This window comes from Lissotriton helveticus, chromosome 11 (assembly GCF_964261635.1).
Source record: "Lissotriton helveticus chromosome 11, aLisHel1.1, whole genome shotgun sequence".
Taxonomy (NCBI): Eukaryota; Metazoa; Chordata; class Amphibia; order Caudata; family Salamandridae; genus Lissotriton; species Lissotriton helveticus.
In genome coordinates this window covers 460,986,258-461,003,050 of record NC_136072.1, presented here as the reverse complement: position 1 = coordinate 461,003,050, position 16,793 = coordinate 460,986,258, and the positions used below count along the sequence as shown (strand labels likewise).

The 16,793-nt window shown below is 50.3% G+C and overlaps 1 protein-coding gene across 1 annotated transcript in view; it reads right to left on the bottom strand.

The window, feature by feature from the left end:
* The window catches only part of GIGYF2 (GRB10 interacting GYF protein 2), a 1,757,193-nt gene that overhangs the window by 1,210,124 nt on the left and 530,276 nt on the right, over positions 1-16,793 (bottom strand). The window contains exon 8 of the mRNA XM_078666006.1: positions 6,693-6,770. Coding sequence (XP_078522132.1) covers positions 6,693-6,770 — 78 coding nt within the window. The remainder of the gene's footprint in view (positions 1-6,692; positions 6,771-16,793) is intronic.

Genomic DNA, 16,793 nt, shown 5'->3' with positions numbered 1-16,793 from the left:
CTCTTTTGTCGCCAAGGAATAACAGATCTTAATGCAAAGGACTATTAATGGAGAGAAGGTCCGCTTTTGCACGGCCCGACCCTTCTTGGTACCCACATAGCCAACAAAGAGTTGATCGTCCATCCGGAATTGTTTTGTGCGATCCAGATAAGATAACACACATTTTGGATCCAGTCCATGGAGTCCCTCCTCCTCCTTGTAAGGATGCCTGGGGCGGAAAGAAGGTGGGCAAAATGATGGTTTGTCCAATGTGAAAAGAGGTAACAACTTTGGAAAGAAAAGGAGGCCCAGTTCGAAGGACAACCTTGTCCGGATGAACAGCAAGAAAAGGAGGCGTAGAAAATATAGCCTGAAGCTCACTCAACCTGTGAGCAAAGGTGATGGCAACCAGAAAAGCAGTCTTCAAGGTCAAATGTCTGGGAGGGCAATTATGTAGTGGCTCAAAAGGAGTACACATCAGATAGGTTAAGACGAGATTCAAGTCCCACTGGGGCATTACGAAAGGAACATGAGGACAGAGGTGAGTAAAGCCCTTAAGAAACCAATTTACAATAGGGGACTTGAAAAGAGAAGGTTGATCAGGAAGGTGAAGAAAGGCTGAAATGGCTTACATATAGCCCTTTGAGGGTGCCCAGAGCAGGGCTGTGCTGGGACAAAGAAAGTAATTAGAGGAGAACCTCATGAAGAGGGGCAGAAAGTGGATCCACAGCCTTCGCTGCTCACCATTCCACAAATTTGTTCCATCTACAGGCGTATCCTGTTTCAGTAGAGGGACGCCTGGCTGCCAAGATTACAGACTTCAGGAGGAAGGCTAACAGCTGTAAACTGTCGCCGCTCAATCTGCACGCAAGGAGGTGGTGACTGGACAGATTCAGGTGGAGGACCGTCCCCTGCTGCTGCGACAGAAGATCCTCGCGAAGAGGCAGTCAGATCAGAGGATCGATGGCCATGCTCAAGAGCTCTGGATACTAAACTCCTCGTGCCCAGTCTGGAGCCACAAGAATAACTTGGGCCCAGTCACACTTGATCTTCTTTAGCACTCTGGGCAGAAGTGTATAGACGGAAAGGCATTTAGAAGACCGCAATTTCACTTGTGACGAAAAGCGTCGCTGAGGGAGTGCCACCTTGGAAATTCCAACGAGCAGAACTGCTGATATTGCGCATTCTCTTCGGTGGCAAACAGATCTAAACAAGGCTCTACCCACTGCTGAAAGAGACGTTGCACAACCTCCGAGTGAAGACGCCATTTGTGATAGCTCATGCACCTGCAGCTGAGTTAGTCCACCCTTGCATTCAGAGAACCTGCCAGGTGTTGGAACCACCATGCTCATGCCCTGATGTTCCAGTCACGTCCAAAGGCAAAGAGCCTCCTGACATAGGGTCCACGACCCCTCCCTGACCTTTTTGTTGCAGTACCACATGGCGGTGATGTTGTCTGTGAACAAGAAATGCAGTCAGTGCAAGACGAATTGCCCGGAGCTCCAGAAGGTTGATGTGGAGCCCGGACTCCTCCGGAGACAAGAGTCCTCTGATTTCCGCCTTTTCCATGTGGCCGCCCCATCCCAGGAGAAACGCATCTGTCACCACTGCTTTTGACCTAATTCTGGTCCATTAGCCACCACTGCAACTGGTGTGCAGTGCCCTCCGAGATCTGGAAGCAATCGGAAAGATTCCCCTGGTGCTGTGCCCACTGGAACTTCAGGTCCCACTACAGAGCCCGCATATGCCACCTGTCATGATCCACTAGCGGGATGCAGGAGGCCACGAAGCCTAGCAGCCTCACGGTCATTCTCACAGAAAATCCGGGTTAGAGGCGAAAACATTGGTATCATAGCCCGAATATCGCGGACTAGCTGCTCAGGAGGATAAGCCCGAAACTGGGATGCATCCAGAACTGCTCCGATGAAAAGGAGCTTCTGAGAGGGAATCCGGTGTGACTTTGGCACGTTGATAGTGAACCCCAGCAAGTGCAGGAGGTCTGCCATAGTCTGGAGGTGGGAGACGACAGCCTGGGGCGACCCCGCCTTCAACAGCCAGTCATCGAGATAGGGGAAGGCTGGGAACCCTGATCTGCGCAGATGAGCTGCGACCACCGCCATCACCTTCGTGAACACACGAGGGGAGCTGGTAAGGCCAAAGGGGAGTACAGTGAACTGAAAATGCGTGTGGCCTACCGTAAACAGTCCTGTGGGCTGGCAGGACAGGGATGAGGAAATAAGCGTCCTGCAAGTCCAACACTCCCATCCAGTCTCCAAGGTCGAGGGCAGACAAGACCTGAGCTAATGTCAACATTTGAACTTCTTCCGGAGCAAGATAGGACACAGGCCTTTGTCCTTATTGGGTACCACAAACTAGTGGGAATAAAAACCGAGACCTACTTCTGGCACAGGGAATCGCTCGATAGCTCCCTTGGCCAAGTAAGCCGTAACTTCTTGACGGAGAAGGGCCAAAGGATCCTCTGACATGCAATGAAAACCCACCTGTCTGAAGTGATGTTGTGCCAGTAGGGGAGGTGATGGCAAGTCCTGCCGCCCACTGGCAACTGGTGGCCCTGAAAAGTCGGATTGGGAATGTTTGGAGGCAGTTGCAGGGGGGTTGGTAGACAGACCCGCCCTTTGGACCCCGGACCCACGATGCTGGGTCCCAACTCCCCGGCCACGCAGAAGCTGGGTGGCTTGTGCAGTTCTCTGGGCGGAACACCTCTTCCAAGGCCACAAAAGGGACGAAAGGCAGACTGCATAGGGCGAGAAGACGCTGCAAGGCCCAAGGACCTGGCCGTAGCCCTAGAGTCCTTGAAGCGCTCGAGGACATTGATGGCCGTTGCCTGTTTAGCGACAAGGCAGACAAAGGGCATATCCAAAAGGGTAGATTGGATGTCCCCAGAGAAGACAGAGGTTCTCAGCCAGGCTCAGGGCGTGGAAATCATCCTACCCAGCGAGTCGGGAGTGTTCAGCCCACACTGGATGGTGAACTTCGCTGCATCTCGACCCTCGGCAACAGCGCGGGTGAGCATGGCCCAGGCCTCCTCCGGACACTGTGGCAACACTTGCGTAACCGTGTTCCACACAGAATGTGTGTATTGGCCCAAGAGGCATGCAGTGTTCACCAACCACAGTCCAAAGTTGGGGGAAGAAAACATCTCCTTCCCAAATGGTCAAGCTTCTTGGATTCCCTATCTTGAGAAGCTGTTGGGAAAGCACTTGTTTTGAAGATGAGGCTTTTTACCACCAGGTTCTCAGGGGTAGGGTGTTGGGAGAGGAAAAGTTGGTCGCCCGGTGCCGGGCGGGTGCGTCGGGCGATCAACCTATCCACAGGAGCCCCTGTGTTGGGCTTGAACCAGGAGCCCAGAAGGACCTCAGTGAGGGCATCATTGAAAGGCGACAAGGGCTCTGAAGAGTCTGCTGCCGGCTGAAGCACCTCAGTCAGGAGGTTAGTCCCGACCGCCCACGTAGGAAGCTCAAGGCCTTAGCCGCCCTATGAAACACCACAGCGTAGGAAGCTCCCTCCTCTGTAGCCACAGTAGGGGGAGATCGCATACCAAGGTCTGGGGAAGTATCCAGCCCACTGGCATCACCCAACTCCTCTCTCCAGTCCGGCTCTTCAAGGTGGTCCGCCAGAGGGTCAACAGACCCTTCCCAGTCCTCCTCACCATCCTCTGGCTGCCACTCAGGGCGGTAGGAATGCCAAGGTAGAACAGCAGCACAAAAGTACCCTCCGGCGCCGGTACCGGCGTCGACTGATGTCGGTCCGGCTCCGTGTCCAAGTAGAGGGGAGGCTGGAGTCGACGCCAGCCGGGGACACAACCGGCGTCGGAGGTGGCAGAGGCGTTGTCAGAGGAATCAGTGCAGGGGGAGGTGTTTCGAGGTCAACCGGCACCGATACAGATCCAGGCCTGGATCCCTGGGGGCCCTGCGGTGCAGAGAACAGAGCCGCAGGCATTGAAGGCCAGGGGCCCAAAGGAGTGGCAGCAGAGTCTGGCTGCCCAAAGATGAAATGGAGGGCTTCTTATAATGTACAAAGCTGGGCAGGGGGCGCTCCGGCTCTAGGGAAGCTCAGAGCCGTCCCAACAGGCTCTGCGGGCGGAGCCGAAGGACAAAGACCTTCCACGTCGCATCGGCTAACGGACGGGGGTAAGGCGAAGAGCGATGGTGCTTCTTCATCTTCTTGGGCTTAGACTTACCCGATGACGAAGACTTCGAGGAGGAATGATGGTGGTGACTCCGTGACCGGTCCCTCGACCTCCCTCTTGACCGTGACCTCGAGCGGCGCGGAGCTGACTGGGCTTCCAGAAGCTTTCGGGACCACTCCCGCAAAGACAACTTCGGGTCGTGGTCGCGCTCCAGGCACCAGAGGCACACGAGGTGCGGGTTCATGACCGACATCAACTTGTGACAGGAGTCGCAAGGCTTGAAGCCAGTCAGATGATGAGACATCCCTACGTGCACCAGAAGTCTAACTACTTGAAAAAGATGCCGACAAAAGTCGAAAAAGTGTTAGTCAAAAACTGGCTGGCGTGGAAAAAGAACAAACTGACATCAGCGCACAGGGGTGGCGTCTAAGTAGATACCGTGATACCATGACATAATTCCAGCGACCGCGACGCCAATGACAGACGCAGAGTCGACCAACACCACCTACCGACGCCCAGGGGTACTGCTAAAGAAAAAATCTCCGGATCTAGTCTGACGCCTGGGGGTAATTCTAAGGTAAGGAATCTATAACAAATAGTCTCTTTCATATACCGATCTTAAAGTATTATACAAATCCTAGCAAATAGGCTGTGTGGAGTGGTCCAAGGTCTGGTCCATGAGGACCAATGTGGCTTCATTCCAGCATGTAGGACCACTCACAACCTCCATAGGCAGAGCTCATGTCCTTCATGACACTTTGGAAGTTCTCCCACCCACAGGCCTTAGTAACCCTAGATCTTGAAAAGGTATTCAACACTGTGGATTGGGACTTTTTTATTGGCAGTCCTGCTGAGCCTGGGTTTTGGACCAAATTTCGGTGCATGGATTCAGTTACAATAAACTGAACCTTCTTTAGTTATCAGGGTGGGGGGAGTGAACTCCCTGAAGCCAGGCCAGTGGGACAGGGCAGTAACCTGGGCTCTTACAAGAGTATGGCACTTTGCTTTCAAACTCTCTCTGAGTTTGAGTACTCAGTGGCAAAACGATGGCTATGAAACTACCTACGGTTGTCGCTCTGTGCTAATGAACTGGCTCGGAGACCGCCCCACAATGCCAACCAGGAGGTAGCTGAAGGTAGTGCTGAAGCCTCAGAAGGTGCAAATGGGAACGTGGAAAAAACCACCAGGCCAGTGAAGAGCATCCCAGAAAGTCTAACATAATGTGCATGAGACACGCCCAAGACAGCAGAACTAATAGAGTGGTGCTTTACTTTTGAAGGACTCTCCTCCTTCAGGAAGATATTGGGGTTCGATGTTTGGTAGCAATAAACCTTACTTAACTCTTTGTCTCATTTTTTTAAGCAAAACCTGTACAATTTGTTATGGCAGTTAGCAAGCGCCATCTTGGTGTGACCATGTTCCCGCAACAGCTTCCCATTGCACTGCTAGGAGTAATTAAAATAGTCCATGCTGACAGAAAAGAGCAAAAACGTAAACGTAACTACAGGAAAGTACTGTTTCTTCACACCTAAACACAACCGTGAGAAATCAAGGTCATGCTATGACAGAGCAAAAACAAAAATGACTGTAAAAAATGCTTTGGCTCATCTCTACTTTTTGTTTTTATGGTCATATTTTTTTATTTTAATTTTTGTAAAAATGTTTTCTAAAATGTAAGGAAAAAACGGTTTAACTTATGAGAAAAAAATCAAAAAGAATATACTTTTCAGAAATCCAGCATGAAAATGTCAAACCATTCCAAAGGTGATTAATCTAGTTACAATCCCTTCTTATGGAAAATGTATAGATAGAATAGTGTCAATAGGTAAGCACTAAGGTAAGCACTAATTAAACTCGCACTGTGCAATGTTATTTCTTCTCACCATTGAACTACCACCAGAAAAGACAATTTAAAGATAACTGGGACCGGATAGCTAATATCAACAGCCTAATCTGAAAGAAGTATATGGAAGACTCATCAACCTGCTGAATAATGTGCCTTTCATAAAAGGAGCATTGAGCCCAACGTGGTATTTCTAGAGCAAGCTAACTTTTAAACATTAACAGCACACCTGCAAGCCACCGGAAATTCGCATTGAGGGAAAACACTACAGTGACAATCTCAAAGAATATTTTGTCAAGTGTTTTAATGGGCCCGTTGGCTCGGTGAATGAATGCATCCATTGCATTGATCTGTGTTTGGTCTCATGGTTAAAGGTTTAAATCCTGGCAAGTCCACTCATGCCGTCAACCCTCTGAGATCGATAAAACAAATTCCACTGCACTGGGTAATACGTGTTATTTCGTCACCAAGATAACCCTCTGAGTGAACTACACTACATATAATCCACATATTTTGGAAAAATGAATGTAATTTCATAGAAGAAAAAGTAGGTTTAGGGATTGGTTAATAAGATGGATAAGGCATTAGTACAATCACCAATAAAAAAATGGAATAAATCGTTAAATGGCATCTTCAAGAACTGCCGCTTATCTTCACAGCAACATAAACAGCATATTAGCAGGTTCACAAGTAAGATGTTGTTATATTGACTTGGCGTACCGGTTTTCTGTTCTGACCCAGCTTTGACAGTCCCTGGCACCATCGAAGTATTATACGTGTTTGGAAGATGGTCTGGAACTGATGAGAGAAGAAAAAAGAAAAAAAGAAAACATCATGGTTGGAGGTAACATAATGCTATGTCGCTTCTATGATGTAACTTTTTTGAAATCTCTACTAGGACATTAACTTTAAACTCATAACACTCAACCTGTTTTTTAGAAATATTTTTATTACATTTAACAGTAAAACAAAACGAAAATGGAACACTGACACCAGCAAATCACAACCACGAGGAGACAGAATGGGCAATGTCCAAAATAGCTAAACATTGTGCCCCCCTCGTATTCAGTCCAAATCTCTAAATTCCCTCCATTGAACCCACACTTTCTCAAATTTCTGGGGACAGCCTCTGGCCTTGTACATGTAACACGTGTTCACTACTCACCAAATATCAGGCACTATCTCTCATGAACACCTTAAGAGCCAAGTTGTAAAACAGTAGCATGCATTTAGGTAATGAGCTATCTGGCAAGCACAGTGTCCGGGGGATAATTTCCTCTATGGCTAAATGCCAAGATTTTGAAACTGGATATGATATAACACAAGCAGAAATGTGAGGGGTACTAAAGACAGGGGATGGCATATTCCCAAATAGGAGTATGCACGTTTGAGAGGTTTGCACACTCCTTCGTGTAGTACTTTGTTTCAATATCCCTGAGAGGTCCCCTTTGGTTTGCCAAGAGCTACTGTTTTAACCATGGATTATGCGTTTCACACAGAGCACTTTCAGTCAGCATCCTGAGTTGCAGCACTAATAGAATTAAAATTAATTGTTTTAAGTTTAGTTTCTTTTTTTCTAGAATGCTTAATTCACTAACGTGAGTTTAGGAGGAATATAAACATCAATACAAAGTTACAAAGAATTAAGTAAACAAAAACGTTTTAAAAATGTTAAGAGTGAAAAATGAATATTTCAGTAAACAAATATCAAATATAGTATGGAGTTAATACAGAACACATTTGCACGTGTTAAAAATACTAGCGGTACTAGAAACGAGTTATCATAATCAAAGTGAATGAGGGAGCTCAAAGAAAAAAAGAAAAACTACTGCACTTATCTTCCGCTTAAGATTATTGGAATGAGGGGTGATTTGATTTGAACTGTTACTACCCAAAGCTGAGTAACAGGCGATTTGAAAGCTATCTACGCTGGTCTGTAATTTACTGAAGCTAAAAGAGGCAAGGTATTTCAAAAAAATATTGGTCAAATAAAAGAATGAATAGTATAAACTGAAATGTAAGATCACCAATGCTATTTGGAAATTCCAATATAGGTATTGATAAAAGCCATGGCAATGGAAGCCTGGGGTAAATATCTAGGCATCTGCATTGCATATGCACATAACCCTCTCTGAATGCCAATTCTAGAGTGAATGATTGCATGCTATCACTTAGGATAGCACTCAGAGCACTGAGTGATGTGATGTGATTGAAGGTGAACACTTGTTATTAGCAGATTTCTTGCTCCTATATATAAGAATTTGCCTGCTTTTGCCTTCAGCCTTATTCTACTTACTTAAAAATCAATCTTTTGAAAACCGCTACATGATTTACTGGCTTTAAATCATATGCTTTGTTTAGTAGGCTGTCCTAAAAAGGTTTCACTAAAATAAAAATTAACAGTGGCTGGAGGGGAAGCGCTTGCTATCTACTGAACAGGTTGACTTTTACTTGGCGTGTTCAGCTCTTGATGCACAAGTTACTACTTGTGTAACGATATATCTGTAAGAGACATTACTTAGTGATAGATTCCTTACCTTAGAATATCCCCAAGTGTCAAACTGGATTCGGAAAGTTTTTTGCTTAGCAGTACCCTGGCGCCTCAGTAGGTTGTGTCCTGCGGCTCCGCGTTGGTCACTGGCATCGTCTGCGCCGAGATGACATCGCGGAGGGTACATAGGCGCCACCCATGCGTGCTGACGTCCGTTCTGTACACGACTTTCCGCACCAAAACGCAGAGCCATCCAAGAGACTGACCATAAGTGCATAAACTAGGGCCCTAAAGGGGATGACGTTAACCCTAGTAATCAGTTCGCAGAACGGGGACGATGGGTGGGGCGGTAAGGAATATATCACTAACTAATGTCTCTTACAGCTATATCATTACACAAATAGTAACTTGTGCATCTGAAAGAGACACGGTAGTGATAGATTCCTTACATTAGAATAGACACCCCAGCAATACCAACCCCAGTGGTTGGTCTACGAACAGGATTACACCAGAAAGTCACGGAGCCCAGAACAGCCAAAGAAGCCGCCCCTCCGGACTCGATTGTCAAGGCAGTAGTGCTTGGTAAACGTGTGCAGCGAGACCCACGTAGCTGCCTGACAAATGTCTTCAAAGGGAACGCCACGTCCCAAGGCAGTAGTGGCTGCAGTTGCCCTGGTCGAATGGGCACGCAACCCCACAGGAGGCTCCTTCTTAGCCAAGGAGTAACATGCTTTGATGCACAGACCAACCCACTGAGAGATGGTCCGTTTGTGCACAGCCCGACCTTTCTTGGCGCCCTCATAGCCAACGAAGAGTTGATCATCCATCAGGTACTGCTGTAGACGCTGCAGATTGAAAGCGAGTGCACGTTTTGGGTCCAGAAGGTGGAGCCTCTCCTCTTCCCGGGAAGGATGCGGAAAGAAAGTAGGCAAAGTGATAGCCTGCCCGATGTGGAAGGACATGACAACCTTTGGCAAGAAAGGAGGACGGGTCCTTAGAACCACCTTGTCCGGATGAATTGAAAGAAAAGGAGATTTGGAAGAAAGGGTCTGGAGCTCACTCACTGTTCTGGCAGAGGTAATAGCAACCAGGAAAGCAGTCTTTAAGGTGAGAAGACGTAAGGGACAGTTATGAATAGGCTCAATGGGAGCGCACATCAGAAACATCAAGACAAGATTCAAGTCCCATTGAGGCATGATGAACGGCATGGGAGGAAACGTGTGCGTAATGCCTTTCAGAAAACGGTTAAAAAACGGGAACATAAAAAGAGAAAGCTGACCAGGAAGCCGTAGAAAGGTGGAAATGGCCGAAAGATAACCTTTGATAGTGCCCAGAGCAGAGCGCTACCGGGCCAAAGATAGAAGGAACAGAAAGACCTCAGAAAGAGGGGCAGAAGGGGAATCCACAGCCTTCGCTGTGCACCATGTCACAAACTTGTTCCACCCTGCAGGCGTATACAGTCTTAGTAGAGGGACTCCTGGCTGCCAGAATGACATGACAGACTTCGGGAGGAAGATCGAAAGGTGTCAACTGTAGCCGCTCAATCTCCACGCATGGAGGTGGAGGCTGGACAGGTTCGGTGGAGGACCGTCCCCTGCTGCTGCGACAGAAGATCCTCCAGAAGAGGCAGGCGGACCAGGGGATCGATGTTCATACTGAGTAGCTCGGGATACCACACTCTTCGGGCCCAGTCCGGAGCCACAAGAATGACTAGGGCCCGGTCGTGCCTGATTTTTGTCAGCACTCTGGGCAGAAGAGGTATAGGCTGAAAGGCGTACAACAGACCGCAACTCCACTCGCGACGAAAAGCGTCTCCGAGCGAGTGCAGCCTCGGAAATTCCAACGCACAGAACTGATGACATTGTGTGTTCTCTTATGCGGCGAATACATCTAACAAAGGCTCTCCCCACTGCCGAAAGAGACCTTGCGCCACTTCCGAGTGCAGACGCCATTCGTGATCCATCATGCACCGGCGGCTGAGTTTGTCCGCCCTAGCATTCAGAGAACCTGCAAGGTGTTGAACCACCAAGGTAATGCCTTGACGTTCCAGCCATGTCCAGAGGCGCAGGGCCTCCTGACATAGGGTCCAGGACCCCACCCTGTTTGTTGCAGTACCACATGGCGGTGGTGTTGTCCATGAACACCTGCACTACACTTCCCCGAACAGAGGGAAGGAATGCCTTCAGTGCAAGTCGGATCGCCCCCAGCTGTAGAAGGTTGATATGGACCGGGACTCCGCCGGAGACCAGAGGCCTCTGATCTCCGCCTCTCCCAAGTGGCCCCTCCATCCCAGGAGGGACGCGTCCGTCACCACTGTGTGCTCCCGGTTGGGGAAGGGAGAAGGATCTGCCATTGAACCAATCTCTATTCGTGAGCCACCACTGCAATTGTTGAGCAGTGCCCACTGAGAGCTGGACATCATCGGACAGGTTGCCCTGATGCTGTGCCCACTGGAACTTCAGGTCCCACTGCAGAGCCCGCATATGCCATCTGGCATGTGTCACCAGCAGGATGCAGGAGGCCATCAGGCCCAGAAGCCGGAGGGTTTTCCTGACTGTAACCCGGGATAGAGGCTGAAAGATCGGAATCATAGACTGAATATCCCGGACTCGCTGCTCGGGAGGATAAACACGTAACAGCGTCAGAACCGCTCCAATGAAGGGGAGCTTCTGAGAGGGACGTAGGTGCGACTTCGGCACGTTGATGGAAAACCCCAGCAAATGCAGGAGGTCGGCCGTAGTCTGGAGTTGGACTGCCTGCCTGGGGTGAGCCCGCCTTCAACAGCCAGTCGTCGAGGTAGGGGAAAACTGACACCCCGGACCGGCGCAGATGAGCCGCGACCACCGCAATCACCTTCATGAGCACCCGAGGGGCACTGGTAAGGCCGAAGGGGAGCACGGCAAACTGAAAATGCTCCTGGCCTACCCTGAACCGCAGGTAGCGCCGGTGGGCCGGCAGGACGGGGATGTGAAAATAAGCATCTTGCAAGTCCAACCCTACCATCCAGTCTCCAGGGTCCAGGGCAGCCAGGACCTGAGCCAGAGTCATCATCTTGAACTTCTCCTTCCGGAGGAAGCGATTGACGTCCCGGAGGTCCAAGATGGGGCGCAGGCCTCTCTAGTCTTTCTTGGGGACCAGAAAGTAGTGGGAATAACAACCACACCCTACTCCCTGACCGGGAACGCACTAGATGGCCCCCTTGGCCAAGAGGGCCTTAACTTCCTGTTGAAGGAGAGCCAAATGATCCCCAGACATGTGGTGGTATTGAGGTGGCATGGCTGGAGGGGAGGACGGAAAGGGAAGAGAATAACCTTGGCAGATTATCTGCAGCACCCACTTGTCCGATGTAATTTCACGCCAGTGGTGGAGGTGGTGGCGGACCCTGCCACCCACTGGCGTGAGGTGCTCCCTGAAGCCCGGATTAGGGAGGCTTGGAGGCGGAAGTAGCGGGGGTGGAGGTGGACTGACCCATGCGCTGGTTTCCCGACCTGCCCCTGTGGAATCCTCGGCCACGCTGAGGCTGGTTCTGCACAGGCTTGTTGGAGGAGTGTGCTGCGGAGCCCCTGCCCTAGCCACAAAAGGAACGAAACCCAGGTGTGGTAGGGTTCTTTGTAGAAGTGGCCGTAGCCCTAGAGTCCTTAAAGCGCTCCAGGGCATTGTGGGCCTTATCGCCAAAGTGGCGGGAGCCATCAAAGAGCATGTCCATGAGCAGGCCCTGAACACAGGTGAGAACCCAGTCGAACGCAACGCCCCAGCCGTAGAAATAGCCCTGCCCAACGAATCAGCGGTATCCAAACCGCACCTGATGGCAACTTTAGCCGCATCCTCACCTTCAGCAATTGCTTGGGAAAAGACAGCCTGGACCTCCTCAGAACACTGAGGCAAGACCTGCGCTACAGAATTCCCACACTGCGTGGGAGTAGCGGCCCAACAAGCAGGCGGTGTTAACCGACCGCAGCCCCAAGCTGGCCGAGGAGAACAACCTCTTGCCAAATTGCTCCAGCCTTTTAGAGTCCTTATCCGGTGGAGCCGTGGGAAAGGCACTCTGCGACATCGAGGCCTGAATGACCAGGCTCTCAGGCGTAGGGTGAGTGATCAGGAAGGCAGGATCACCAGACGCCGGGCAATGACGCCAAGTGACTTTTGTCCACCGGCGCCCCCGTGGCCGGCCGCAAGCAAGTGCCAAGAGGACTTCGGTGAAGGCCTCATTGAAAGGAAGCAGCGGCTCCGAAGATGCAGACGCCATGTGGAGCACCTCTGTAAGGAGGTTGGTTTTGAGGGCCACTGTAGGGAGGTAGAGATTGAGAGCCTCCACAGCTCGATGGAGCACCACGTTGTAGGAAGCACCTTCCTCCAAAGTAGGCGGAGGAGAGGCAAACCCCGGCTCAGAAGACACATCAAGTACGCCCACATCTTCAAGGTCGTCCACCCAATCTTGCACGGAGTCACAGTGCCAGACAAGGTGGTCTCGGATCCGTTCTAGTCTTTGTCCGGCTCAGGTGTAGAGGGGGCCGGTCGCGGCTGCAGAGCCAGAGCCAGGTAAGGGATGAGCGACGCTGGAAACGGCACCGTCCGGGGCCGAGCCGGAGCTGCATCCCAATTCGGATCCCAAGTCAGAACAAAATGGTCCGAGAACCGGGACAGGGGCAGGATAAACAGCACCCAGTGCGGTGCCGGGGTGGAGCAGAGGGCGGTGCCAGAGCCAACAGCGCTGCACCTCGTGGTGCCGGGCCCAGAGCGAGCGGCACAGGATCCTGTGGCGCCGGTGGCGGAGCAGCCGGGCAAACAAGATCTGGACATGGGACCGTGGGGCCAAAGGTGCGCCAGCGGGAGCCCGCGGCAAAAAAGGCGGTCCATAGCATCAAGAAACTCTTGCATCTGTTCGGGAGTCGCCGACGGACCCGGGTATAGCGGGTAGGCCGAGGGACTCCCTGGCTCCAGAGGAATCGCAGGGGCGAAGCCCCTGTCCCCCTCGTCCGCCTCCAGGGAGCGAAAGGGGGACTTTGGAGAGCGAACACGCTTCTTCGACTACTTTTTATGGTGTTGCTTACCGGAATCTGAAGGTGAAGACTTAGAGCCCGAGGAGCGACGGATCCGGTCCGGCGAGCGGTCTCGTGAACGGCCCCTAGACCCAGAGCGGCAGTGAGAGGAATGCCGGACCTCCAGCAACTTCCAGCGCCGCTCCCTCAAGACCTTTGGGGCCATGGCTCGACAGTCCCGGGAGTCGTGGTTTGTCTCCAGGCAGTAGAGGCACACATAGTGGGGGTTCGCCACCGACATGTTACGGCGGCACGACCCACATGACAAAGCCGGGCATCCCTACGTGCACCAGGAGACAAAAGGGAGACTAAAGTCTCAAAATAGTAGTAAAAAAAATGACTGAGGTACGTGCTCAATCCGGATCTGCGCGGAAAAAGGTAGAACTGACGTCAGCGTGCATGGTGGCACCTAAGTACCCTCCGTGACGTCGTCTCGGCACTTCCTTTGCCAGTGACTGACGCGGAGCCGCAAGACACCACCTACTGGCGCGCAGGGGTACTGCTAAGCAAAAAAACATTCCGGATCCAGTCTGACCCCCGGGGATATTCTAAGGTAAGGAATCTATCACTAACGTGTCTCTCAGATCTGCGCATGCAAATAGCAATGGTCACTGGAGTTCACGTGTGGGAAGATGGGCCTAAACAAATATGCTGCTTCATCAAATGCAATGCTGCACTTAGTAAGGTATCATCAAGTATGATGACTGGATCATACTACAATCTTTAGCACTAACCATCTTGTATACTAGAGCTGAAATCCTATAGTTAACTAAGGACGATATAGGCTACTAGAGGAAGCCCAGCGACGCTGGCCCTCAGTGTCATGAGTGGTCATAGACCTAGAAAAAGCATTAAACACCCTAAATTGAGGGTACATGTTTGCAGCGCTAGACGTGCTGGGCATTGGAGGCAGGCTACAGAGCTTGATAAGGCTCCTATACACAGAGCCTACGGCAAGGGTGAAAATAGGGCAACTTATTGAAGCCCTCTTCCTGATCAGTAGGGGCATGCAGCAGTGATGTACCTTCTCTCCCCTGCTCTTCGCCCAGGCAATCGAGCCCCTGGGGTAAAGGCTCCATCTGGCAGGCAGAGAATATGGCATACTGGTTAGTGACAACCCATGCAGTCTCCTTATAAACTGATGACCTCCTAATCTACGTAAGAGATATCCTCAAGGGTATTGATGATGTGCAGATTTTTGAAGTCTTCAGATTCGACTAGGGATCAGCTGGGCCATGACCTGTTGTTTCCGATACACCTGGACTGCCTACAGTAGCGCATTGTTGCAGACTCGCCCTTCGCTCGGAGCCCCACACTTTCCGTTACTTTGGCATCAATATTTACCACTCGTCCCAAGACTTCAGACGGAAACCTCATGAAGGCCAATCACCTTCACCTCCCTCTGTCCCAAAGCACCTTTTGTTGCTCCCATCCACTCTCGGTTAAGGGCCTGTCTGTCTACAAAATGGTGATGCTCCAAGACTATTGTATTATTTTACTAACTTCCCAGTGAGCATCCCGCACAATACGTTCCAATCACTGCATACAATGCTCGGTGGCCTCATGTGGAATAGGGGCAGGCGCAGAGTGCCTTGACCAAATTGCATCTCCCAGTAGAGAGAGAGAGGAGGGCTAGGCACCCCGAATTTTCAACATTACCTTGTGGCCCGGTTACAGTGGCCCACCCACTGGCTAGCAGGGAGACAGCAGAGACAGGACTAGTAGCAAAGGGGAAGAGCGATTAAGATGGTGTGAGAACAATTTCTCCCAAAGGCAGTGCTACCCACCCCCCTCTAATGGTCTCCTGCAAGTGACACATGAAAGTTACAGAAGGGCACTATGCGTCATTCCAGCTATGCAATAGTATGCCCCCTGGATTCCCCTACGCTCGATTGGAGCACTCCAGGAATAAATGGTCTAGGAAGGGATGGAACTTTGAGAAATCTGTGGGAGTGGGAACCCTGGGATACCTGTTCCAAGATGGGGTCATTATGCCCTTTGACCAATTGGCAGATTGCTTGGACATCTCAGTGGGCCAATTCTTAGCCTACAGGCGACTGACGGGAGAATTAGAGTGGCTGTGGGGCATAGTGGACGCGGAATCTGACCCACACCTGCAGAGACACAAGCTCCACACAATGGGTAAGGGCCCTCAACTGATCACTTGGCTGGCTAAGGCCCATTTCCATACAGTACAGGATCCACTGAAGTCGCTTAAGCGGACTTGGAAGAGTCAAACACTGGGCATGGACACAGAAGCAATGAGAGAACAGTGCTACACCTACAGAAAGTTTCCTGCAACGTCGCGTTCTTATAAACAGCACAACATTCTGTACAGGTAATTCTTCAACCCAGCTAAATCCACAAAATCTACCCTGAGGTATAGTCTGAATGTGCATTGTTGTCCGCCTACTGGGGCGGACACATTGCATATGTTTTGGAGCCAGATTCACAGCCCACACAGTCCATAACTGTGTGGCCGGCAGCCTGCTAGGACTATACAAACACCGTAGATACGGAGGGGTTACCACTCGCTTCATAGATCTAGCACTGCTAATAGCATGTAGATTTACTGCGATGCACTGAAAAGCTGGCACACTGCTGGACTTATCAAACTGGAAGGCATTTAGCATTAAGTGGGGTAGGGCTAAAGCCACGGCGCTCAGCCACATAAGCGCACAGACAGCGGAAACGCCCCATTCCATCTCCCTGGAACAATCCACCATCTCAGACTAATCGAACACATGATTTAATAGCCATTAGGAGCTACTTCAACAGTACAGGCCCCTCCCTCCTTGCTCCCTTTAGCACCAAGTTCCCATCACAAAAGCAACTCTATTTACGCTTACATTGACGCTGGGTTCCCTGAGCCACAAATGAGTCACAGCGCAGTTTACACATTACTATATGCACTGCACTGCATGACATTTAGAAAGTTTTTTTGTTAGGCTCACAATTGGAACTGTTTGTTGCATCACTTGAACCGATACTACCAACACTGATGCGATGGCGACCTTTGCTCAAGTGAATATAAATGTGTACACCATCAAGAATTTAATTTGATGTTGCCTTATGTAATGGAAATGTAAACAAGTGAATCAGGTTAACACTGAAGGATAAATTACACGTGAAATTCAGGTTCAACAATGAAACTTCGGTCCCTTAGAAGCAAATAGTTTGTGTTGTACATATTGGTTACATACATATATATATATTACACAGCCATCCAAAGATGTTAAGTGAAGAATGGTTAGCTAAAACTTTCCAATGAAAACCTATCCTTAGTTTTCT